At 41.6% G+C, this 27,600-nt stretch overlaps 1 protein-coding gene across 5 annotated transcripts in view; it reads right to left on the bottom strand.

The window, feature by feature from the left end:
* LOC130211677 (adhesion G protein-coupled receptor L3-like) overlaps nucleotides 1–27,600 on the bottom strand; it is a 198,328-nt gene that overhangs the window by 11,023 nt on the left and 159,705 nt on the right. For all 5 annotated transcript variants that reach the window (XM_056442598.1, XM_056442600.1, XM_056442601.1 and 2 more), the window contains exons 14-20: nucleotides 24,978–25,154; nucleotides 16,692–16,901; nucleotides 14,033–14,253; nucleotides 9,237–9,303; nucleotides 8,073–8,164; nucleotides 681–849; nucleotides 378–503 (exon numbers count right to left, since the gene is read on the bottom strand). In XM_056442598.1, the coding sequence (XP_056298573.1) occupies nucleotides 378–503; nucleotides 681–849; nucleotides 8,073–8,164; nucleotides 9,237–9,303; nucleotides 14,033–14,253; nucleotides 16,692–16,901; nucleotides 24,978–25,154 (1,062 nt within the window). The remainder of the gene's footprint in view (nucleotides 1–377; nucleotides 504–680; nucleotides 850–8,072; nucleotides 8,165–9,236; nucleotides 9,304–14,032; nucleotides 14,254–16,691; nucleotides 16,902–24,977; nucleotides 25,155–27,600) is intronic.

The raw sequence follows: 27,600 nt of genomic DNA, 5'->3' as shown, positions 1-27,600 counted from the left end.
AGCCTGCTCTACTGGAAATTTATTGCAGACTTTAAATTGCATTTTAGCTTAATAACATGTACTAATATTTCCTGCTATCATTTCGGAACAAGAACATATGCTGTACTTCCTTGCAATCTATCATGCCTAGTCACAAAGGTTATAATAACTTCAGCTGTAGTTGGGCGACATGCAACACTTTAAAGTTTCCTTGTGTTTACATTCTGTTAGGAGGCGCACATCTAATGGATTATTATCTAGGAATGATCAACAATAAAGTTAAGTAGTAATCTAAAACCAAATGAGAGTTAATTAGTTCAGCTAAAGAAGAATAAATGCAGTGAATCAAGGATGAAAACAAGGAAAACAAAAAGGAGAGTATAAGTTAATTTGGCCACCTGTGACCCAGTAGAGTAACGTCCTGGAGCACGAGAGGCGGTGCCTTTTCCAGAGCCGATGGAGCTGTCCACACTTTTTCCACTGCAGCAGTGAGTACGCAGGCATTTCCCATACTCCTTACGCACCTGTGTGGAATACAAGTACAGTTACAGTCAATGCAAACCAGCCACCGGACCCAACCCAAGGGTAACGATGGCATGCGTGTTGCATTTGGAGGCGCTTTCCGGCATAATTGCTGAAGCGTGAAATTAACCTGACGATCAACTGATTTCACACAGCACACCTTGAAAATAGCCACACACCTTTTTCTGCAGCACACAGTGGAAGATGAAGATGAACATTCCTTGCAGGGAGTTGAAGATGGTGAACAGGTAGGCCATGACCACCGTGCTCTCATTGACATACATCAGGCCAAAGGCCCAGGTCAGGCCCAGCAGGCAGAGCAAGGCAATGGCCCCAATCACCCATGATCTGGAATAGAAAACAAACAGCCATCTAGAAAACCATCTGACAAAGTTAGAATGCTCAAAGTGATTTAAGGCTGGTTTTGAACCTGGGGGAAGTGTGAAATGTACTAAACACAATATGTTGTGACAAAAAAACGGAGGTTTAAAGCCACAACGTAAACTACTATGAAATTAGATCTGTTGAACCTATCATTTAATCCAGTTAAAGGTTTTCCTATGCACAAACATGAAGAAGGGGAAGAAATTGATGTGAAATGACAATGGCTTTAATCTTCATAAATATTGATTGATGATATACGTCTGTTTAAATAAGAGGGTAACACATATGGCATTTTCATTAGAAGACTAGTTACATGTTGGATTATAATACCTAAGGGTTGGGATAAATCCCTTGTAAACTCTTGAACTGAGATTAATAACAACACAGAGTCTATTACGAATGGAGGGCTCTATCCTCATGCAGGGTACACTGTGCAGAGAAGAAGTGGACATTTGTCTTCACCTGCACCCTTTTGGTACAGAGGGGGAGTTAAGATTAATGTCCGATTCTTGCCCACATTGTTCCAACAGACTGCATGCTTCCAGTCTTCCTTTTGAGTGAGATTAAGTCATTTAGCAGCCATCTGACGGAGGCAGATATATTTTCTCTCTGCAGCCTCTAATTTGAGTGCCACGCATTGTTAAAGCACAATAACGCACACAATCAGATCATCTTAATTGTGTAAACAATACCTGGCTATCTAATACATATGTAAGCATATCTGCTGTTGTGTACATCAGCGGTTGGATATATCTCACCACTCTGACACCAGGTTGTCAACCTACAGTTGCTGAGAGCAACATGGCGTGGGGATCAGAATCCTGGTCATACCACATGTGACCGTGCATAATCTTGGTGTGAAAACTCTTGCATACTGTCTTGCTTACGACTAATTTATTGCATGCAATGTTTAAGTAAAAACTTAGGCTTATTGCATGACATAAATATTGTACATCATTAAGAATGGTGACTGCCAAGCATTCAATAAGTCCAGAAATATGAATTTATCTAGATGAAAATGATTCTGTGGTTAATACGGCTACATAAAAATGGATTTAATACCTGTAATATAAACTGTTTTTAATCATGTATATTTTAATGTAAGGTATTTCAAGTATTTATATACTGCTTCTAGCTTATTACCTTTGCATTGAAAATGCGGAAGGTAATGTTTTGATCGCCGTGTATTTATTTATTTATTTGTATGCGTGTTATTCGCGTAACAAAAAAAGTTGTAAACCGAATCGCATGAAATTTGGTGGGATGATTGGTTATTATCCGGGGACCATTTGATTAGATTTTGGGATTGATCGGGTCAAAGGTCAAGGTCATGAAAAGGTCAAAATCTTCTTTTTAACATAGCAGGGTCAATTTATATCCAATTGGCATGCAACTAATGCCAACATGTTCATAATTCAATGCCCAATCTTGTGATATGCGAAGGTATGCGCTCTACCGAGTGCCCGTTCTAGTTATTTTAATCATTTTGTTCTCAATGGATGCAGATAGGGAAACAAGGAGTGCTAATATATCTATAGACACACTTTGAAGATGCAGGTGCCATTTAAAACTAATCTTGCTTGTCACATCTGTAGACTTCGTATATGTAAGAAAAGAGTGCTGTGTGCACACTAACGTGGCCTTCAACATGACTGAGAACTCCACAATAAATCATGATTCAGAAAGGCATCTCGACGAATTTGGGTGCAGATTTGTTCATAAAAAAGAGCAAATGAACGATGGAATTATGGAAAAATGGCCTTTCAATTTTGTCTTACTTGATCTCAGGTTCATAGTCCTGATAGCTGAGCGATATGACAAGAGCAAAAATAACAAAAAAGAAAATAAGCAGAAATCAATAAATTCACTGAACAAAACATGGACAGGCGTCATCAAAATGTGTGGCTTTAAATACAACGTACACATGAAGACATTAAGAAGGAAACAATACACCAAGAATGGAGATTACTTAATTTGGAGCTAAATTCACAGCATTTACATCTAAACATCAACACGAGACATTTTGGGAGGGGATTTGTTTGTGATTTACAGGTGATAACTCTCATTATCCTGGTTCACTGAAGTATCTAGCTTTCCTCTTAAATGCTGGCAGACTTTCACATTCAGGCTATTATAAATTGGCCAGGTGTGCGACAAAATAAATGATTTATGAATCCACGAGGGCAACCATTAAGCATAATTTTCCCAGGGCCGTCTTAATGACCTGGTGGGAGAGGTACTTCATCAAGACGACTGCCCCCGGAGTGGACACAGAAACACAAGCAGTGGGCACAAAGAGAACAAAATATTGTCCTCTAACGAGTGACAGTTTTGTTCGGCAAATGGTTTATGATGAAGACACAAGAGGTCGAATGCATCCGAGTGGACAGGATATGAAGAGGCTACGACTCCTATTGCACATGGCTCATCTTCCTCTGGGGATACAAATATGGGAATTAGTTTGAGAGCTGGATGGAAGCAGCCGTAAGGCAAAACTTCAGAGACTTCAGAACAGTCACTGAATAGCACAACAGCTTCTGAATGAAGAGGGTGCGTTTCAGTTGAGTTTTTTATCCGGGCAGGACTGCCGCATGCCTGAAAGCTGCTCATACAACAGTTACACATCCTCTGGCTTCATATTTTTGCCCTAATTATGCTCAAAAGCTTTTAAGTAAGGAGTAGTACTTGGTACGGCAAATGTTATGTCATGTTATTTATTAATAATTCTAATTAAATGTGTATTTGAATCACATTGTTTTATGGTTAATATAGCATCTAAGCAATAGAGTACTTACTATCAACTGTGTTTTTAAGTAAACCATCTATTTATTCGAATGGCTGTGCAATATATATATATATATATATATATATATATATATTATCCATCTCTGAGGGTTACAGCAAGGCACTTCTAGGCTTTCGAAGCACACAAAAAGAGACTTCATTGTGGCAATCGTCGACAAAAATGTGTAATTTTGAACGGAGAACCCCTTCAGACTGGCATCCAATTACCACCAATTTCCTTCAAAATGACTTCATTTGCAGAGGTGCCATTCACTGCAATGTCTCAGAGCATTTATGCATGAGATTGCAATTGGTCAATTCAACCTGTTAGAAATCTGTATGAAGACTTTTTATAGGCCGTTTCTGGGAGGAAAAGAGGAAGTGCTGTGATCAACCCGAAAGGGTGTTAATTATTCAACCAAGGTATGCTTAAAATGCTAATCACCTCAAAGTGTTTAAGATATCAATAGCGCAACGTTTTTGATGTTGGCAGAGCCGTTTTGTATCTTTGAATTCATCCTTGTTAGCATATTTCAGTTGAAGTCTCTTATCTGTACGGGGAGGAAGCTATACAAGTCAAAAGTCACACCTTTCTCAAATTTCTTTTTTTGCAGTCCATCATATTCTAAATACACCACATTCAGAAACAAGTTGCGTAAGTAAAATCACAAGAGTGCAAAAGTCATATTGTAATCCATGAATCACGGGCCAGTGGCAGCCGCTGACTATCATGGGGCAAGGAGGGAAAAAACACATCAAACACAATATCAATTCTACATCCTCGACTGAGAAATGTTGCATCTTACCGGTGCCATTCTACAATAACACATCCATCATAATAACGGTAGCTAAAGTGAGGAAGAAAAAATAAATGGAAGATGAAAAACAGAAAGATGTTGTAGATAAACACAGCCTCAGATGAACAAAAGAGAAGGCAGGATGTGTGTGCTAATCAAAAGAAAAATAGAGGGGGGGGGGAAGAGATTCACGGCGAAGAGATGAAACATGCATATAAAAACAAAGCAGCGTGATGAAATCTGAACCAAAAATGTGACATCAAACCATTAACAGGATGCAAACGGCAGAAATGTAACACAAAAGAAGACATCTCATTATCCAGAGATAGATTGACCTAATTAACCCATAATATCATCATCATCAAACCGGTTCACCTTGGTGACTCGAGGAAAAGCTCATTGGGAAACAACGGCAACAACCGACAGCTACTCCACATTGGACACTAAATGGTAATTCAACCCATGTTAAAAACTGAAATACTTAATTTTCCATCATACTTACCTATTGCTACTTGTTTATGAGGAAACAGACCGTGTAATAAATCATATGACACTGAGAACTCTAGCAGTCAATATTTTACTGCACAACAAACTACGCAATGTGTCTTGTTGCACCGAATAACGGCAACATAAAGAACCGCCGTGGCAAATATTATCGAGAAAACTATTCCAGTATTCTTGATCGGTGCTGGTCCAGTCGTGGACCGGAGCTTCATCAAGCCTCTCTGCAAAGCAATCTTTTTCCACACCATGTATCGGGGGCTGCAGGTGGTCTGCCTGCGTTTCTGCCAGCGGTTGAATCACGGTAAGTGCCTAGTTCATCGTGGATGTTTGACCTTGGGACTAAATTACTATGCATATGTTTTGGTTGGTTTTTAATAACAGATCTGCTGCCGATCAGAACCTACCCTGTGAGCAGAGTATGTACAATGTTATTTCATTCAATAGGAAATGTCTGGGAAGAACACAGAGCACAAGTAGTTCATTTGGAAGCCAAGTCTTGATGGCTGTGTCAAGGATCCAGGCATCTGCTTCACAATTCTCCATTTATAGCCCAATGGCTGTTAATTCATTACTACAAAGTGCACACGCGTGATCTAAGTTTTCTTTGTTACACTCCTGAATCAAATAGGACCAAAACACATAACCTGTTGTTTCACAGAATCGTATTACAACCTCAGACAAAAGAGAGGATGTAGAGTTAGGACCTGTCATTAACATTGCAGGAACGTATTTGCACCTGATTATAGCTTTGACAAAGCATGGCAGAAAGAGCAGAACAGGAAATGGCGAGATCTTTATTAGATAGATGAGCAATAAAACAAGGATGACAAAAAATTTTGGGGGAGAATTTCTTAGTAACCACTTGCTAGTTTATGACATTTGGTGACACCGTGTACATGTCTCAGCTGGTTAAGTCTTTAGTAATGTATAAGCTGGTAGCTTGGAAACATTGGGAGCAATAAGTCCCCGTAGCATCCAATATTTGTTTTACATTTGTATTCTAGCTAAGTAAGCTTTACCTTATGGATAGATGATGCAGTCGCCAACTTAAAAATAGAGCAATGTCTGTGTTTCACAGAAGTGACACATCTGGTGAACACTGAACACGGTTAAATGTCACCTCTCCGCTTCATGCCGTCGTGAGGTAACAGTCATGTCAGTGCGGGTCTCACTTTGGTCCTGCTCAAAAGCAGCACTTAAAAATCACAGCTGCACCCGGGAACATCCTGCAGTGAACTTGTGATTTCAAAACAAAGTATGGTCTGACATGGTGCTGCTTAAGCATGCTACATCATGCTTGCAGAATATTGTTTTGTTTATGTGTGTATCACTGAGCTGAGAGGAGCAGGGCAGACAGGGCCACTGTGCTGCTGAGACACAAACTGTGTTGTGATGCCACAAAAAACTGCCAGAGCGCCGGCCATAAAGTAGACTAATGTGTCCAGAGTGGCTTAAAAAAAGTGAGGGGGGGAGACAGCAAAAAGAGAGCAGAGACCCTTATCCATCACAGAAAACAGGCCGCAAAACAACTTCACACCACCTGTGGACTGAGTGAGCACCGACACCAGGTAGCTGGAGCTTACTCCAAAGACAATGACCCAAATTGACCCTGTTATTCTACAGGGCAACGGGACCTTAAAACAACTTTTTAAACAGTATATTCACATCCAGGCAGACAGTATGAAACCGTTAGATGTTTAACTGATAGTTTCACTGAACCAATCTATAAAGGTAAATCAGTGGAGTGTAATGCACACATCTTTTCAACACTGCATGAGACGACAATACATGTCAAGCTTTAGTTCTTAAAGCCGCACTAATCAATATGTTTAGTGAAACAATGGATCACATTACTGAATTGATTTGAGTGTGAAGGCCTTTACACAATGGGGGCAAGACAAATCAACAGGAAAATACGTAATACCTGAAATACTATAGTATATGTTTAGGGCTTTTATTGTGAAAGGTAAGAACAAAAGGACTGAATGTGGTATGTGCTGCCTTTGTCACTATAGTTTGCCATCTTGGATGGGACTACAAAGCCTCTGTGTTGTTTCATAAATATAGGTGCAACTGTTCTGAAAAATATATATGGACATGCAAAACAACCGCTCGAAAAAATGTCCCCAGTGTGCAAAGGCCTCACGTCTGCACTTATTATCTCACAACACTAAGGTTACTTTGGAAAGCTATTTGACTTTCCTATCATAAGAAATTGAATGAGCTTCTTGTATTACAAAATAGACAAACAGAATTGTAAACAGACATATTCTTCATGTTCATTACATATAGCACTTACGGATGTCTCGCCTTGTGAAAAACCATTTGAAACATTAATAGGAAACTTTTATGAGCTGAAACGTAGCTTAATACATTTTACACGTACAATAAATATATAAACGTATTAAAACTTTTACTTGAAAACCTCAAAAAAAGTTTGAATCTGAGTTTTATAATCGTTACATTCCCTAAAGCTTTCATATCATCTGGAAGCAGCCAGGCATACGCAGATAAACAGACTCAAACACACATAAAGCACACACACACACACACACACACACACACACACACACACACACATAAATATGAATATTCATTGGCGGAATGTTAACATCAAGATAACACCAGTCAGGTCTGTCAGAATGTCTCCAGGCCTTTTCCTGTGCAGAAAACGGTGTTCTTAAGATAATAGTGGGGTTGCAAAAAAATACCTGTTTGATTTTAACACTGCCTGACAACCTTTTAGCCTAATTGGAGGGGCTTACCTTGCAGGCTGAGACTCCCAGACCCTTGGGTTGGGTGTTCACAAACGTAAGTGCTTTTAATGAGGTTTTCTAAATAGCTAAAGGGGGTGTGAGGTGTTAAAATGAGAATTGCTCTGGAACATCGGTTTGAAAATCCAAATGTTGCTCTTTAACCAGGGCTTCATTAAACTGAAAGAAACCTGAGGAACATTTGGACTCCAAAACTTACAAATCAGCTGTCTGTGTGCATTTGGTGGAAGCAAGCGAGTCACATCGAAACATTCTTTCCATTCGTAACATCATAAGGAGTGCTATTTCTGTATTTTGATGAATATCCGGGTGATGGGAGAGCTCTTACTTGATGTTGTCCAGGCAACCAGAGTCTGGTTTCAAGATGGCTGTGTGATGGAACATCTTGTAGAGAGCGATGCCCAGGAAGATGACATTGAGCTGCGAGACAGACAGAGTCAGAGATTTAGAGAGAGAGAGGGGGGGGAGGGAGAGAGAGATAGAGAGAGAGGTTTAATGTTTCCGGTTTGAGTTCCATTCATTTTAAATCGGTGCACTTTGTCGCACAGCGCTGGAATGCTGCAGCCAGACTTGGTTTCCCACTTTGACAAACAGAGCACAAAATCCCATGAAACCTCTACGGCGGAATAACCAAACAGAGCACAGTGAGACAAGACAGCTGCATACTTGTATGAGGGAGCCTTTCCGTCTGACTTATTCAAAACTTGTCTCACACTTCGAGACACGCACAGGGAATAACTGCTACTGCTGCCAAGTTTGTATTCTCTTCTGTTTGTTTAGAAGAAGAAAAAACGCAACACACTACATTTGTAGTTGTTGAGTATATTTACGAGATAATTTACTGATTCCCAATATTAATTATGATGGCTGACTGGTGTCTTGGATAATAAGGAGAACATACATTGTGGCACAGCAATATTTACACCTTTGCATTAGCTTAAACAGTTAGAAGAACATCATTCTGACATTATATCTTAAGCAGATGGATCAATAATCAATCAAATTAGATATTTCATTAGAAAAGTGGGGCTGTCCTTGTTGGGGAAGACATAGAAATTGTGTGTGTGTTAGTCCTTCTTGCATACTGCTTGTCTATCTGCACCCAAAGCTGTCAGTGTGCCCGTGAGGAGGCGATGGACACAGGTAGTGGAGTACGAGTTGGAACAGGAACAAAATCAATCATAATCGCAGTGCGGATGACTCCAACACTGCATACTGAGCAGAGTTCACTCTCTTTTTCTCCCCGCACCTCTAGCCCCCAATAGTTGTCTTAGCCGGTGACTGCATCGGGGTGACAGACTGCGAAATATTTTCTCCACCCCTCATTGGTTTCTCTGGACGGCTCCGTGCCCGACGGTGGCATACATGCTCAACAGGGCAGAGAAAAGAGGAAGGATAGGAGCCAGAAAAATAAATCTCGGTGGACCATTTAGGCGATGATCCGCAGGCTAAGCAGGGTTAATGAGCAGAAGGGTGGGGGGGCAACGCTTACCATAATTATCAAGGTTGCTGGTCCTATGAAACTCCAAATGAAGTAGGTATCCAAGCGAAGCCAGCAACTGCAATGAAAGAGACAAAGTGAGAGGAAAGGGGGGGTGGTCGGGGGGGGGGGAGTACAGAGAGAGAGAGATCTGAGGTTAGGACTTCATTCCCCTGCTCAGAGGATATACATCAAGTGTGAGACTGGAGTGACACAGAGAAAGAGGTACTTTAAAACATAGATTGCCGCAAGGGGCTTGGAGAATTATGGCCATCAGTAAGAATTTGGGGGAAAGAGGGCTTTCAGTGGCAATGACAGCAATAATGATGGGCTTTCATAGCCACACAGGTGTACGATCAAAGATAAAGAAAAGGACGGAGTGGGATGCAGCTAACACTGTAGGATGTACCCTAAAGCATGAGTGGCCAGACTAGTACGATTCTGTTTCAATTTGTCGGGTTAAGATAGGAAATTAACATTACAAATGATAATTTATGGCTGATTCAATTGGTTCTCAATTGAATTCTAGCTGTATCACTCCAAAGGAATTGGATTGACCTTGACCCTGACAGACGTGGTCACGCACAGTCCTTAAGCACTCAGTTAAGTGTCTTTCATGTTCATGTTAACTGCGACTAGGACTGCTGTAATTATGTCAAGAATTAAATAACACACTCTCCTGACCTCAACTCATATCAACATAGAACAGATAGTCAATTCTTCTTAGCTGAATACAATTAAATACAGACCAGAAGGGTGGAAGGTGGCAGTGCCCCTTTGAAATGACAAAAGAAAAAATTTGATTCATGACCTGTGGATGAATTATTAATCTTTTAATCTCCGGCACTGCAGGAGCTAGACGCCTCCATATTTGGCCACTGGAAAATTACAGTTCATACAGGCGTGTTGTCATTCAGGCGGACAAAGTGGAAGTAGAAGAGTGTTGGCTGTAATTCAATAGCATTTAATGCAAATTGACAATCTGGGTAACGCACCACTGGACTTTAGACATTGACTGGTGTAAAACAGTGAGTCATACAAAAACTCCACAAATAAAAATAAAATGTTTTTTTCCTAGAATAATGGCAGAGAGCCTTAAATTCTGATTTCTGAGGAATTGTTAGGTGCCCGTTTTCCGTTAAAAAAAAAATCTTGAAAGCAAAAGACCATTATATCATGGATGCTATTGTGGTCCTATTCTCTTGTAGGAAAAAAAGGATTTACTGCAAAATATCCTAAAAATCTCATCTGCAGTCGCATTGTTTGAATACGTTTCACTTTTTGTCACCAAAGAACTCGCAAACAAATGAAAAAGAATACTGTTTCGAAAGTGGCAGGATAAAAATTTACTGGTCTTTTGTTGTTCGTGAAACTTGATATGTCTCCCCTCACTGATATCAATGGATGAGAGGAGGAAACACAACGAAAAAAACATATGGATGCATAAAGAAATGAATATGCGCAAAAGACTAAAGATACACAACATGCAGAGAACTCTGGCAGCTCATCAAAGCACATGCTTTGAACGTCGCGGTTTTGAATTGTGCTGAAGGTTTCTATTGTCGTTTTTTGCCTTTCTTCAGATCATAGAAAGATTTAAAGACGTGGTGGGCGGTGGGAGCTGCGGGCTGTTATTTTGTTCTCCCAACCTTCCCTTATTCACATGCGTCATGGTTTGGGCTTTTGGAGGACAAGTATTTTCAACTATCCTCCTGGTATGTTTATTTGTGCACTATTCCATTAGTAACAAAGCAATACAAACCATAAACGTGTGCCAGTCAAATCACAAGCTGTGCTAGTGCCAACGGTGTGAGACAAGCTGTCCCTTGTGCCATGGCAGCTTAATCTGCAAAGAAGTCTTTGCAACAGAAATAGTCATTTCATTGGTGTGACAGCGAGCCGATGACCAAGAGAGTGAGTGAAGCGATGTGAAATAATTTAGCCAAGATGATCACGAGCAGCCTTTTGGTTTGCTCTTAAATCCTGGAGCACACTGTGCCTTAAGCTATGATTAAAGTCTCGATGAAAGGAAATATTAGCTTTTGTTAACCCTTTCAGATCACATCGCTGGTGAAATCATGCAAATATTTAGTAATGCATATCAAAAGAATTACGAGAGATCAGTTTCTTCATAGTATGACGTGTGCTTAGGTAAGCTAGTATTGTAAGTAAACTAATTTCAACAAATAATGACATCCATCCATCAGTCAATCTACAATTTTTAGCGACAAGGGAGGTGCGCCATATCGCAATACATTCCAAAACTGTACTTTTAGCAGCGGTGCAATCAAATGCAACATATTTTATTGAAATCCCTCTCGTAACACACAGTCTGTGGAACAGCCGCAGTGCACTGGGATGTAAAGACTTGTGCATGCTGTTCGGTAACATTGATTAAAGGTACACTGTGAAGTTTGGCGTTATGGAGCAATGTTTTTATTTTGTATTTTGTGTTCCTCAAACGCCCGTCAATAGTTTTAAGCTGATACACCAGGACACGCCGTGTAGCAATGAGCGAGCAAAAGCCAGGAGAGAAGACCAAGGAAAATGGCCCTGAACTCTAAAGGAGCCACTAAATGTACAAGGTCAGAGTGACATGACACACGGAGACGGGCAAAGGCTTCCGTAAACTACTTTTAGGTCACCTTCCTAGCTTAAGTACTTGAGAACATTTTTAGTCTAGATAGTTTTATTTAGCAAATAATCAATGCAAACATTAAAAACATATGAGTATGAGAGGAACCAAATTACTTCCAAAATATGTTTCTTTGTTTTGGATTTCAATATTACAGTTCAGGCCTCACATATACAATGGTTATGGTGAGAGACACTGCATGGAAACACTACTACTACCTTATTTGCAAGGAACCTCCACAAGACACCTGAGAACAGCCACCATTATTCTTCATGCTCAATGGACTGGACTGTTACACCAACTCGATTGCTGGAACAACATTTCTATTTCCTGAGTTTACAGGTGGTTTGATGTATTACTTTCATTAAACTGGGGAAATTACATGGGATCACGCCCCGGTTTTGCTGACCAATGGATGCCTTCACTGAACTTGAGTCAAGTTCTTTGCTCAAAGGCACATTTAGAATAAGCACTCAGAGTAATTGGAGAGAGGTCCTACTACTTTCTTTGGCTCAGAGGGTGCTATTTGAACTCAGCCTTTGAACAGGTGACTTCACAAGTTTACGGCCCTTCAGGCTGCTGCGGCCTTTTTAATGTGCTCAGTTATTATGAGACACTGGGGCTCTTCACCATCGACTAGACCCGAGTGACTTTTGACAGCAACGTGTTGGATATTTCTGCTCAAAGGGAGACCACCTAGGAAAACGCTGCTATGGTCCCCAAATCATTTTGCAGTGGTACTACGTGCGGTCCCCGACCTTTTGCTATTCACCACGTATCGCGCCTTGTCCTTTCCCTCATCCTTCAATAGCTGAGTATAATTGTTCCACCGGTGGCAGGTTTTAATTATTAACATGATGCCAAGGCTGAGGAGGTGGCAGCTATCACCTCATCCATCACAAAGAACTATGGCTCTGCCAATCTACAAATGCACTGTCCATCAGTTGCATTGTGTGTAGGTATGTGTGTGTGTGTGTGTGTGTGTGTGCCATTTATGATACACATATTGAAAGCAACCTGCTGATGCTGGTCTTCATTATTTTCGAATGGATTTGAGATTAACAGAGAGGAATGGAGGCCAATCCTCTGCTTGGCATTAAACTGCTTTATAGACCACTTTGTATTTCAGAGGAAAGAGCTTATGTAGCTTCTGTAGTAAATAGAAAAAGGCAGTCTCTGTCACTGCCCATCTTTTTGTTAATCTCCTGTCTTTTTCTCTCTCATTCACTCTCCATCTCCCAGTTCATACTCACTCTCCCCCTCCTTTCCTCTTAATATCTGCATGCCTGTGCTGTAATTTGTGCATTCTAAAATGCTGAAGACATTAACCGTAGCAGCCCGCCATTCATCCAGCAGTACCATCGCCTGACGTGAGCATTGTTCACTGTCAAAGCCATGTCAATTCAGCAGTGGGGAAATATACGCATCTTGAGTAAGCGTTTCATTCGAAGGTGATGAGCAATGGCTTATTGGAGCGTCATCAGCAAGATTATTAAAGCTCCTAGAACCAACACAAACAGTGTTCATGTTGTTAGCAGGGTTTTCTGTGACTGTAGATACGGGACACACAGAATGGCTGTTTATTATTTTTATTTTTGGGGCTTTCTGCTCCCAACTAAACCCCACCAGATCAAGGTGGAGACATGATGCTCAGATTCTAGATTGTTTTCCAAAACTGCGAATGATATCTTTTCTTGTAATGCAATTAAATGTCAACACTAGTCAGTTGCGTTTGGTATCAATGTCGATTGAACATATTTGACAAACTGAGGCGGAATAGGTCGAGGCGCCTGTATCTCAGTCGGTAGAGCTGGTTGGTTAGGGCTGGGTTAGTGACCAGGTCCTCCTGTCCACAAGTCTCCACTGACTCGTTTGTCAATGTCCTCACAGTCCCTTCAGTTTGGCTATCTGATGCAACATTTCCCCCATATCAGTCCAGCTTTGATCTGGCACTTTTTTAATATATATCAGCATTTGCAGACAAACCTAAACATTATGTACCTGAAAAGATAATATTAATGACCAGCAGGATGCAGAGTGGTGTACATCTTATACCTGACACCTATTAGCCAGAAGGAAGTCTGCACTGAAAGGTATAGAAATAATTGGCTGATAGAAATGGGGTTACCTCTCTCTGAGGACTTTTGGGAAACATGTGATATTGTGTACTCACACTCGGTCGGTGCCGTAACTGCGGTAGTCCACTGCGGCAGAAACGGCCACAATAAGCGCGGGAACCCCGTAGCCCACCAGGTAGAAGTAGCGCCGCCGTGAGTGCTCGCTCTCAAACACCTCCACCAGCATGATGTAGAGCTGCACGCCCTCCAGGAACATCCACGTAAACGCTGCCAGGAAGAAGAAGTGGAGCAGGGCGGCGAAGACGGCACAAGCAATCTGGTAAAGGTTTAAAGTGGTAGACACAAATGAGAGAGATGAAGAGGGGGTGAGACAAAGGGAGATGTGAGCATTCATATTTGAAAACATTTTAATCGAATCAGTTGTAATGCGTTGCTAGAGGGCATAATATGACTTGCAAAATGTGTCCTCTAGGTGGCTATAACTGAGCAGCATGTTCTGACCTCTGCAGATGTGTGTCTTCCCAACAATTAGCATTGCTAAGCTTTGTTTGGCTCAAGTGATTGGATGTTTGCCCGTGGTGACTGGCAGGAGAACGCCACAGCGACTGAGCACATGTGGTCCTTTGCTGTAGCTGGCATAGTTGAAAGAGAGATATGACAAAGGGAAGTCAACAGTCCAAGAGCCATTTGGAGCTCGATGCACCGACACCGCGGCCAGGTGTGAGCGCGTACCACCGTTACACACTGCCTGAGCCGGGAGGGATACGTATACGCAAGACTAGAATACAGCAGACTGTCCATCGCGTGCCCACACACTTTCTTACAATAATAAGATACAGTACTTACATGGATTGAGCTAATTATTGGCACAGTTGAACATAACTAGCGTATTTTGCCACTGAAACGGATCCAATTAAATAACGAAAAGGTTGAGTGGAAATTAATTGCTGTCCAGGAGAGTGATCTTAGGGCCCGGTTGTGAATCTCACCCATAAAATGTTATGGAAGGGAAAGTTGTAGGGCCTAAGCATAATCTTTAACTTCCGAGGGAAGTAGCTTTGCGGCTAAACTATGGCCTGTGAGTTTTGGTTTTGATAGTTATGCTGATATTTGCACAGGAAAATATAGATGGGCTAAAAGGTTTCTTCCTCTATGCATTTACGTAACAATTCAATAATTCCCCTGCACCAGGTAGAATCCTATAAGTGATGATTTTAAACAAATGAATTCATCCAATTGTTAAAAAGACTATTGAACAATAATTGTCAGGATCTGACTAAATTATACATTCACAGATAGAGAAATAATATCATACTGTGCACCGACAATCACTCCAGCAAAGCTAACTGTGTACTCTGCCTCATTAGCAAGCAAAAATGGCATGATTGCGAGGAGCTGTAGGTGGAATAAAGCCCTCCACCATCCACATGTAATGACTCCCCATTTGTCTACAGTCTGAAGAGTGTTGAGCACACACACTTGGAGATGATTGTGCAGTGGCAGCAGGCCTCCACCTGCCACCACAGCTGAGCTCTTACAGGGAAGTAATGCCATCCCAGCTACAGTTGTTATACTAGAAGATGGTTTAGTGTATTGAACAGTTCAATACAAATTAATCTGAAGTGTTAACAAATTGAAAAAACTGCACAAGGAGGTGGTTGGGGAGTGAATGTATGAATGCATGTCAGTGATTATATGCAATAGAAGAATGATCCAGATATAAGGATGTGAGTTGGCAGGTGTGTGTTGTGTCTGCGTATGTGAGAGTAATTGCAAGTATGTGTTTGCTTCTGTGCAACCAGGGGACCAAGGACTGTTTGTTGAATAAAGAGCTTCTGATTCTTTCCTTTCAGTATTTCTTCTCAGTGAGCCTGGCAGAATCAAGAGTTCAGGGCCACCGCCACTCTCTGGGAAGTACCACTACCCGGCACAGCGTGACACCAGAGGTTACTTTTTCTCAAAAAGATGCTTGTTTCTTAAATCTAGAGAAGAATATATGGTGCACACTCCTCACTGAAGGTTATTACAAAGCTTTTAGAGAGCCCTTCTAGCAGCCTCGAGGGACCATGTATTTGAAGAAAAGAAATATGAACACATTTTGTGATTCAAGATTTTTTTTTCTGTACAAGGATCAAAGAGAGGGGCATGTCTATTTTCTTTTCACCAAGACACTTGAATGCACCTCTTACTGACCAGATGTACCAAATACTGCTCCGGATTCTGCCGCGTCTCAACAGAGCAAGTTGCAGTCACATAAGCTTCAAACCTTTTTTTTCTTCTTCAAGCAATATCTTTTTGTTGGGCCACTTACATGACTGACATGAGGTCCAGCTCTGCTAAGCGTAGATGCACACAGGTGGACTTTGTTCCACTAAATATGTGACATATGAAGATAATTGGAAGGACCAGGTCAGATATTAAAGGGCTTCATATGCACACATTACTGCTCAGTTACTTTTATATAACAAATGATTGATTTGCCTAGGTCTATTATATAAAATCCAAATAATATTCTACTTTAATTTCAGGTTGTAATGCAAGAAAATATAAAAGAAAGTCCAAGCGGGGAGAATATTTTTCAAAGGCACTGTCCAGAATTATTGCCTATTCCATTTCTGCCAATGCATCGCCCTAAATGCTGCACACTGTACCTTTAAAGGGTTTCATTGTTTTTTCAGCACTTTTCACACTTCCGAATGCAACAGTGCAAAATAAATCGATACTTAACTAAGTATCCATCAGCGATAGTCTTACCGGCTGGTCACCCCGATTGATCCCCACCAGGAATAAGGACTCGGCGATGAACAAGCTGATGCAGAGGTTCTTGTGGATGGTGTTGCGGTCACTCTGGAGGCCGCGGAAGAAGCAGAAGGTGAAGAGGCTGATGAGCAGGCAGACCAGGGACAGGAGGATGCCAACCCAAGTAATGACATCAAGAAGCATGTCATGAACAGGGTCTGTGTTCTGTAGGGGAGGTGACGAGAGAAAGTGGTCAACAACGCCCGGTTTATAGTCGGTTGATCATACTTTTAATGTAGTAATCTTTTTATATTTTTTTTAATTGTACTCATCACCATATTTGACAGAACTTTAGGGACACTATACTGTGAGTATGTCATATATTCATTTGAAAAGCAAAAAATGGAAACATGACAATACAATTCAGTCGTAATTTGTTGTAGGGTGTAAACTGCATGCAACCATCCGATACACCTCGACAGAGCTAGCCACAGGTGGCAGATATGAATCATGAATTAGTCAGTGGGAATCAATCAAAAATGCTCCCTTCCCCCCACTGTTTCATTTTGGTCAGGTAACAAAGTGGAACAAAGTGAGCAGTCCACTGGGCAGCAGGTGTCTAAGACCAAAACAACACAAATACAATCAAACCACAACATGGTAGAGATTTCACTGTCTTTTAGATTCCTTTCTCTTTTCAAATAGAAATTTACCACCACAGCCAGTTTTGGGCACTAAAACCCCTTTTGCTGACAATAAATGTTTTCCTTTACGGGAGAGATAAGGATCAACAGTGATTCCACTGCAGCCACGAAAGAAAATTTACATCAGTCCATAAAAGCAAAGTGCACATGGGGATACTCGGACAGAAGTGGGGAAAGGAAACACACTCTAAAACAGCACAATCTGCAGAATAACTGACTTCTGTGGCCTTAAACACATGAAAGCAAAGACATTACAACCGACATTCTGCCAAGATCCTGCCCAGGGTAAGACGCAGTAGGACTGTTAGGATTGGAGCTTTATTAGCAATGTGTAATAGGTGGCATCTCGTCACCTATTACTTTCTTGTTTGATCGGCAAACTTCACGGAAATCCCCCTAAACAGTGATTTCCAACATGGATTCCTCATTGGGTACCAACATTGAGGAGTAGCTCAACGAATATGATGGAACAGAGATTGCAATTCGATTTCTAAATAAAAACAGACAACGAAATGCCTAATATATGCATAATTAAAACAGATAGCTAAAAGTAATGTATACATTGTTGAAATGACCAGCTACTGCTGCTCCAAGTGGTAGTAGTACAATATTCACATGTATAAATAATATTTTAGAATCCACTTAAGATCATTCATCGTGAAATAATATCCAGTTTAAAACATAGCATGTGGTGTGCATGAAGGGGTTCTTGATTTATCTTTCAAAGCTGTTGGGGGAACATCTGAAGATTTAACTGTGCATAAGCACACGTCAGGGAAACAGATGCCCAGGTTGCCTGTACACGTTACATATGGTATTAGGGACTGCACTGTCATCTGACAATTGTGTATCATGCTACCTGTAGGGAAGAAAACACTTGCCGAGGCAGACGCCACATAACGATACACAGGCTTAAATAAGTGTCTCCTATATGTAAAACATGGGGATGAGCATCAGAGAGATTATTGCTGAATCTAAGCAGTCAACTTTTAAGGCTTCCTAATTTCCCTAGGGGATCATCCTCTTCTTCATCCTGCCAGGCTTTGATTCAAAGGAGGGAGGAAACGAGAGAAAGTGGTTGAGGTGGTGGAGGGGGTCATTTTAAAGAAATCTACCAATCTTCAGCCTATCATTCCTGCTGGGACTCAAGTGCCATCTCAGTCCAACGTTTGACTGTTGAATTGATGAATACGTCTGAATGCTAATAAAACATGACTTATTTAAACACAGAATAATGTTGCATATACTTAATGACAGACTTAACATTGACAGACAGTTAAAGAAAAAAAAACAGCGCAGGTGAAAGCAAAGATACTCCTTTTATAGTCACTGCAAGACTTCAGAGTGCAGTTTGCCGCTTTGATGTGAAAGATGTGTACGCAGCTTTGATATCAAAGATGTGTACCCAGCTATAAAATCAAAGATGTGTACGCAGCTTTGGCTTCCAGCAAATAATATATGACTGAGCTATAACGTTGGACAATCTCAAGAAAATATATGCTTACGTTGAAAAATACCGCCGCAAAAGCATACTATATGTCTAATATGTCTCTCAAACAATTGCTTCTTTAAATCCTATTTCGACCCCAGTCAGCAGTATTTTCCGCAGGGGCAGGGAGAGACAGACTATCAACATCCACGGGTGTTTCCTCTTTTATTTTTTCTTCCTCACACCAGTCAAGTTAGAGTAAGGAAACTTGGGAGATGACGTATTGCACAAAAGCCTTGTTTAGTGGCAGCTCAGCTAATGCTAGCAGAGTGGGGAACAGATGCTGATCATTAAGGGGCTCTGGTACAATAACAGCCGCAGTGCTCCTCGAGTCTGGGGAGTGCGCTCTTTTGATTTTCCTGCCTGATGAGCCGTTGTGTATACGTTGAAGAGCTGGGGGGGCTGGCAAGATGTTACATCGAGCAGACGTCTGTTTGTGTGTGTATGTGTGCATGAAAGTGAGGCCGATTTCAGCGCACACACTTTAGAGGGGTTTATACAGTATAATATGTCCAGAGGTTTTAGAATGTCATATAACGTTATATTGTAGCATGGCATAAAAAGACAACAGATGTCGTTTTGTGTTTGCACACTGTTTGTGGTTGCGTCACTTTTACACAACGCATGGATAGAGCACATACGTCTGTTTTCAGTCTGCTGCATTACAAAGGCATCGATGCGGTGGGTGGTACTATCAGTGGTGCATTGGGAAGGGGCCCTAAGGTCTCCTGGACTCGCGAGCTGTGCACAGGCTGCAGGCTCTATCCATCATAATATCCCATTCAATTGGAGAGGGGCCAGGTCAGAGAGAAAGAGAAGCCAACAGAGCAAGAGAGAAAACAAGACAAAGCTGTAGAAACAGAGAGAGTGAGGGGTATGTGGAGTGTATCTACACCTGGGTGATGGATTGACTGAGGAATGATTTCTCTGTTCTGGGAGGTGGATGATGGCTTCGACGTCGGCGTCTACAATGTCTCCGCTTAAAAGTTTCCTTCTACTGGCGGGTCTGCCCCGGCAAGATGGCAATTGGCAAATGGTGTGATCTGCAGAGCCTTTGCACCTAACCTCACGCCGACAGGCCTCAATGATGGGAATCAGTCTCGGGGTGTTTGAAGTGGGCAGACGTAATTTTCTCTGAAACCCACTTGCTGTGTCGCAAGGGCGGTCGAGTCATACAGCATCCGTGTTACTTAGCAGGGCGAGGCACATTTATTCGATTTGTCTTCCAATTTTTCTCTTCCACGTGTTTCCCTTATTTCTTAAACACACACATATTTTTCGTTCCAGGCGGACGCCTGAAGAGATTGCCTTTGCCTCCGCTCGGCTCACACGCAGCACACAATAAGGTTTCTAGGCACACAAGTCGTCTGACAAGGAGCAGCAGAGGTGGCAACAAGCCTTTTGCTCCGCACACTGGCCAATCCGACAGGCCATCTGAACTTCCCGTCATATCTTACACATCTATTTACAATAAACATTCCATGTCCAAAGGCAGAAACTCCTGAACCAACTCTAGCAAATGCGTAGGAGGGTGACGCCAACGGAGCTTCAATCCTTTTTACCCCAAAGAACCGCTCTCAGCATGGGGCCATGAAGCCAATCCAATTAAAAAGCATAAATATCGCTCTATGCCTCCAGAGATGAGCTTCGACTCATGAAATACGGTCAAGCAGGGCAGACAGTTGCGCTCAGGGGTAGTGGCCCACTGCAGGGAGTCATGTGACAAGTTCACCTCCGGTATGACCAAGGATTTATGATCTGCACAGGGAAGAGGAACAGTTGCAGAGAGGGCATATGAATCAGGGGTCCTGGCAAATTCGGCACATTTAAAAGGGCTGGGGGAGAAATTCCGGCTTGCTTGGCGGGAGTTGACATCCAACACATGCAGCTAATGTCACACTGTGTTCTAAGCTACAATAACCATGATAACATGCCCAAGCAGGACTGTGTTTTACTGTGGCAGTTAACGTGACCTCCATCGTCTCCATCTGCGCCTTAAACATATAAGCAGACATATTTTGACGCATCTCCCGAGCTGTGTGTACAGTACACAGCTCACACATCTGACCTTGACTGTCCTTTCTCATCATAGCTATTGTCTGATGGTGCCAGGGTGGACATGTTCTATAAAGAGAGTGATTAATGTTACCCAAATATGACGCTCTCCATCATCCAGTGGGTTGTGCCATTGATTTATACAAACTAGTCTGTTGGGAATCGTGCCACAGTTGCCAGTAGCGCAATGCCTCCCTGGGGCCTATCTTAGCACACGCATCTACGACGTAAATAATACCCTGTCGGTCTACGACGTAAATTAAACCACAGCAGGTCTATATTTCTTCAGCTGGGGCTTATACTCTTGCCCATAATTTTTTTTTTTTTATCTCAATGATATTCACAAATGGCGGACTTAAATTCAAAGGAAAGGATTGAGTCAAGCGCTTAAGGAGCCGGAGTGGGCATGACTCATGAGAGCACACAGCCCTAATGAAATAGTATCCATTCATGCTTTGCTATTGTGACATTGTTAGAGCTTCTGCCTCTGCTTCAGCAAGACCAAGTGACCAAGAAAGGTTCAAGTGAACGTAATGTATTTACCATGTAATACATAACAAGCATCTTCAATCAGTGTCAATGTGTGAGGCTCAGAAACGGGACATCTTGAGGTTAGAATCATCAGCGGTCTAAGCAAAGTCACATTCAAGTACACCCACTCTAACATCACTTGCTCCGAAAACCCCGTTTGCTATCATTCTGTAAATATACAAGAGACATATAATCTCTTACACGCAGCTGCCATCTGTGAGTACAGTTTTAATTTGTTTGCTTATTTGGCCAACGGCAATCTCGGATTTCAGGATCAGTCAAAGGCATCAGCTCTCTGGCTAGAAATGTGCTAACAAAGGGCGACACAGGGAGCAGTGACAGCCCTTGGTGTCCTTGAGATCAACTATGTGGCGGTTACCTGATTCCCTGCATCTGACAGATATTCTTTGAGTGGCTGTGCTTCTGAAAAGTAGCAGGTTTGGTTTAGATATTTGACTTTAATGAGTTCTTGTGAGGAAATCTCACATTTTGTAATTTGAAACAAGGACATTGCACGACTACCAAGGCTCTCCTTGGGTACACAGATATGCAAACATCTACAACATGTGAATTTAAAATATCTTCTGAGGAACTAATTGACTTCAAACATAATTATTCCATAGCCGAGTCTGTCTAGTAATCTCAAAGTACATTTGAGATAAAGGGATTCTTATGAATAGGTGGGCAACGATTTCACCTTCCCCACACTCACAATCAAAGACCGGTTGAGCATGATTACAAGGCAGTTAGTTAACTGGTATGTTTGAGTAAATTAGTTTTAGACCAAAAGTTTACTAAGTAAGATCTCGGAAATCTTAAAGTCTGTGGTTGGTAACTGATCTACAGATCATGAAGCATGTCAGGTATGATTATATAATTATGTATAAGTATGTTCAGACAATCACATCTCATTTGGAGAGCATCACCACCTAAAAATAAAGGTGTTGTCTTTTCCAGACAGGATTGTCATTTTTTCTACAAGACATGAGCTGTAATATAAAAACACATTTGTACTCTACTCATCAAGACTGTTAAAGTTCAAGCGTCCAAAACCATGCGGCAAAGTCAAATCACTGTCAAGGACAACATGACACCGGTCATAATGTGCACAAGTAGGGTCATTTTGCCTCTTCTAATTTTTATGACACATGTGGCACTTCAAATGTTATCCTAAAAAAAAAAAATGTAACATAAAAAAATGTAATACAGAAGACAGCTTATTAAGCTGAAAAAAAAGATCCCGAAATATAACACTATCATTATTCCCAGCTATTGTGCACAAGATCCATCGACCAAAACAAGAAGATGAAAGATGATGGTGATACTGTAGTGAGCATCTGTCCTCCAAAAGAAAATTGTAATTGGAGCTTGCCCATCTTTTTTTCTTTCAGCGATGCCGCTGAGAAATAAACAAGGTGAGAATATAATCTGTTGCTCCGAGGGTAATAACAATGCAGAGATCAGCAGTGGTACGTTCTGTTGCCATGGATACAAAAACAGATGGTCTCTACAATTTATTAAATCTCTGTCTCTGCCCACCCCTCACGTGCACACACATTCCCACTTTCCCTGCATTCAGTGTTTTCTCAGATGTAACACTGTGACAGTTTGGCAAATGAAAAGCCTCCATATCTCCCATTCAGTGGCACCTTCCAACAAGCGGCCTTTTATAACATCCAAGTGGAAAAGATAAAGCACAAGGGGAGAGAGGGGGGGGGGGTCGCTGTCACTCAGAGCTGGGGTGTAACTACTGTCCACTTTCCTCTGGTGGCTGCAGTGCAACAAGCAAGAAAGGCTTTCCACAATGTTAGGGATTGGCTTGACTGAAAGGACTCCTTTTACTGCATCCTTTTTGTGTGATGCTTTGCTTTCACTGCGTGAAGGATCCCATTCTTCGCGGCTCCCTCTCTATTCCAGACTCGGCTTCAGTCCAGCAGAGAACTTAGTGGGTCCAAAAGACACGGTGCTGAGTGACAAATAGTGTCTCGCTCTAGCTAAAAGTGAACCATATCACCCGAGACCTCCCAGCAGAATTGCCGACTGTGTGTATGATCGTGTGCATGATTTTCAGTGGAAGAGGGCCAACAGGGACGGCCTTTAGAGTGTTTTTTCCCCTCACTGATTCAGAGAAGAGGTTCTGGAGTGAGATGCCATAACAGATAGCAAGAACTGCTCTGCCCTGTCAGCAGCAAGCTCCTCCGACTTCCAATGACAGAAATGATTCAGCCGTCTGTCAGCATCAGAACTACGGAACGACTTCTGCCCTGACCGGCAATCCTCCTTCCCTTTCCTTATCCAACTCGTTCTGTTTTTCAGCTCACTTTCCCCAGTTGACCACTCCAAACAAATCTCACAGCTTTATTTGAAAAGGCTTTTTTATACTTCCATTAGCACTGTCCGATAAATTTAGCTCAAGTACCCAACGTTTACGTTCACACTTATCGTACTTATTTCATTCCGTCTCTGAAGGCAGAAAAGCAAAAAAGATCCTGCAATGTTTCCTGTTTTCTGTCTTCACATAAATAAATAAGTACTTGAATAAAAAGACATTCATGCATTAATAAAGGGGGCAGATGTAAAAGGCTTGGACTCAAAAGACATCTTGATGTTACCTAGCCAAGACAAATAGCAACACTCGCTTTACACTAATTCAAGGTTACTATGTAAACAAAAATAATATATATATATATATATATTTAAAGGAAAGTTGTTTACTGCCTTCCTGATAATTTTTGGAGACGATAGATACCGCTCAGTCTTCTCACCTCCAGTAAGTCCTGGTAGTAAAGCACATTGAATATTCCTTTAAGATTTACATTCAAGTCCATTTTTGTCAGAGATTAGATATTTGCTAAATGAAAGCATCGAGGGAGATATAGTAAGAAGATTCAAACAAATCCGGTTATTTTACGACACCAAAACTTTCTCTTCCAAATGTGGCCACTCAAAGAAAAGAAAGAAGAAAACTTAAAGAGATATTTCTGCAGTACATATCGACAGGAGTATATTTTGATGTAATATATGGATTTTCAAAAAGGTGTGAAGACCCCAAAAAATTATTTCTTATAAAACCAATGTATAAAAAACAAACATGCATTGAATGCTGCAGCTATTAAACAGCTGCATGCACAAAATACACCACCCACTAGAGCCAATCCTATATTTTCTTCACACATAGGACTTTTAAGGTGGCTGTGATCAATACACACTTTACAATGACAGGCTAACTGTTTACAAGTATATGAATACGGTGTGTATATTGGCACTTTAAATGTTAGTCTTCAAAGTGCTTTGACGGTTCAAGAACACTTATTCCATTTTACCCTGTAAACTAAAAAGCAAGGGAAATAAAAATATATTTCGACAAACAGCCACTCGCTGAACCTTACTTTTCTTGTCAACACATCAACTTGGAATGGACTGGCTGGGTAAACCATAATGGATCAATGGATTTTCATTTTTCTCAAATGCATTTGGTAAATTGCACATTTTGGTGGATACATATGTCCAGAGCTGGCCTACCTTGACATCCACATGGGCCATAAGGACAGCAAAATTGGTGAGATGGGTACAGGAGCACGTGGTGTGTGTCCTGTTGGTGCCGAGCAAGCGGCAGTCCTGCGTCGACCAGTAACCAGTCATGGTTCTCTTGGAGTAACTCCAGAATGAACAGTTGGGGTTGAAGTTCTCCTCAGATTGCTGTTGGAGGGCAAAACACACAAGTCAAATCAGACACAGTTGAATTCATAACAGGAGGGCATCCAGCGTGTCCCCTCGCTCGGTACAACACAGGGGTCTGGAGGTAATCACATAATGGCTTTGTTCCTTTCTACCTTCCTTTGTCTGCAGAAGAAGCATCCTCAAAGTAGCATCATTTTCCACTTCTGCAATCCATATCCATTCTAAAGTGAATAGCAGGTGGTTTTACTGTCAGACAGCATCAAGCCCCATGCCTGTTTCTTTTTGTGTTTTTTGACCTTTCTCTTTAACTTTCACTGCATGAAAATTGACTTCCCCACTGTTTAATGGATACCAACGCTGTTCGTGGCTGGTTACGGCCCTTATGACAAGCGCACATCTCTGCTAACTCGCTTGCCATTTTATAAAAGTCAACCTCGACCAGTGAGGTTGTTTAACACACAAGTACAACAAAACCGCTGATGAATAGATACATAAACGGCCTTTCCCTCTTGAGCCCGATTTCTTTTGTAGCTTCTGAGACAAAAGGAGAGTACACTCACAAGCCTTTTCTTTGTGACTCACAGCTTCCCTGGTTAACAGGTCTACTGTCTTACTATTAACACCACGAGGAGCTGTAGTGTGTCATAGTTTCACACTCGCTGTCGGGTAATTAGTCTAATAAGGTTTATCCTCGGTGAATGTAAATTTGCCGCTGACTGAGTTTACCCTTCACACATCCAAACCCTGCGTAAAATATTCCACAGCAAGGAGATAGGATGACCCTCTATTCCATTATTGGATTTAATTAGTCCCATTAAGTGATGAGGCAAGGAAGCAAAACAATAACTAGAGGACACATCATCATCCCAGAAGATCAGTGATCCAAAACATCGTGCTTCAGAAGTGGGCTTAAGTGTGGGAAGCCCAAAATCAGGAACCCCTGCTTGTTATGAGAGTTTAGGTTTATTTTCAAGGACAAAGTTAAAGTCAACTCAACAGACCTGAGATAACCTTTCATTCTGTCTGGGAGCATAATGTATATCATTATTTATGCCAGCTATCTTCTCTATGCAGGAGCGATATTCAGTTAACCTAGTCCATACAAATACAATCATTACATTTATCTATTTGTCTTTGATTCTTAGAGCCAAACATATATAGATAGATAGATAGATAGATATATACTTTATTAATCCCCAAGGGGAAATTTGTCGAGTCAGTAGCAGCAACACACAAGAATAAAAAAAACCAAAACACAAAATATAAGAAGGGTTAGGGTGATCTGGCAAGAGGTGAACTGTTGTAGAGCCTCATAGCCGTCGGCAGGAATGTTCTCCTGTATCTCGCAGCGGAGCGTGAGGAGGCGTCTGGAGAAAGAACTCCTCTGTCCCTGGTGTGTGGTGGGGTGGTCAGGTCCCCAATATGGACCCAGTTTCTCAACACCTCCTCTCCACCACCTGTTCCAGGTGCTCCAGCTGGCAGCCGATGATGGAGCCAGCCTTCCTAACCAGTTTGTTAAGACGGCTGGTGTCACCGGCTCCGATGCTGCTCCCCCACACTGAGATGGAACCGGTACTAATACAACAATATTGTAATATAGTGTTGCGTCCACCAAATAAAATGTATATCATCTCCCCTCAGAAAAGAACAAGGGATAGTTATTGCCGACAGCAACGGATAGTTATTCAAAGTGTGCTCTTAACACCACCTCTAATGGTAAACCAGAGAATAGGGACCAGAACGCTGGACTGGCACTGTGTGCAGAACGCCAATAGTGCATCCAATCAATCAATAGCGCAAGTTTGTAATCATTATTATTATTAATAATATTAATATTATTATTATTATTATTAATTGTACAGCCCTGGGTGTACACACAATACACTCTCTATGTAAATTAAGTCTGTGCCGCTTTTTTGAGATGACAATACAAGCAGCATCTCTCTTGGTGCACTCCAGTGTTATGAGCACTGAGGCTACCATGCAGAAAATGCACTTTTCCAAAAGGGCACCGTTTTATTGAAACGACTTGATCTGAGCAAGAAAAGGGTATGAAAGCTCCAGTGCCCCAACATTAGACCAACAGTAAAAGGACTGAATCTAGGATCCAAATTACAAATTATACTTAAGGCAGGTGAGTCACAGCAATAACTGCACTGACATTGCCCCTTGACATTTCCCCACCATTTCATTTTGGTATCCATAAGCTCTCCTCCTTTCATTCTCTTTATCGCTCAGCGCATTTTTTCCTGCCGCTGTTTCTTCCTTCCAGGTCCCTCCTACACATTAGACTCGCTGCAATTCTCTTATGGTTGTTCAACATCCTCCATAATCGCTGAGGGCGCTGTTTGTAGACAAAACAGGGATATTTTGAGGGCGGCAGAGTGTGGAGGAGATAATGGAGTCAAGAGGGAGAAGTTCTGACTCCCCACAACGACGAAGCAGCCTCCAGCGAGGCTCAGTA

Source organism: Pseudoliparis swirei, chromosome 21 (genome assembly GCF_029220125.1).
Source record: "Pseudoliparis swirei isolate HS2019 ecotype Mariana Trench chromosome 21, NWPU_hadal_v1, whole genome shotgun sequence".
NCBI classification, from domain to species: domain Eukaryota; kingdom Metazoa; phylum Chordata; class Actinopteri; order Perciformes; family Liparidae; genus Pseudoliparis; species Pseudoliparis swirei.
Note: the sequence above shows the minus strand (reverse complement) of the source record. Positions and strands in the feature narration are given on the sequence as shown.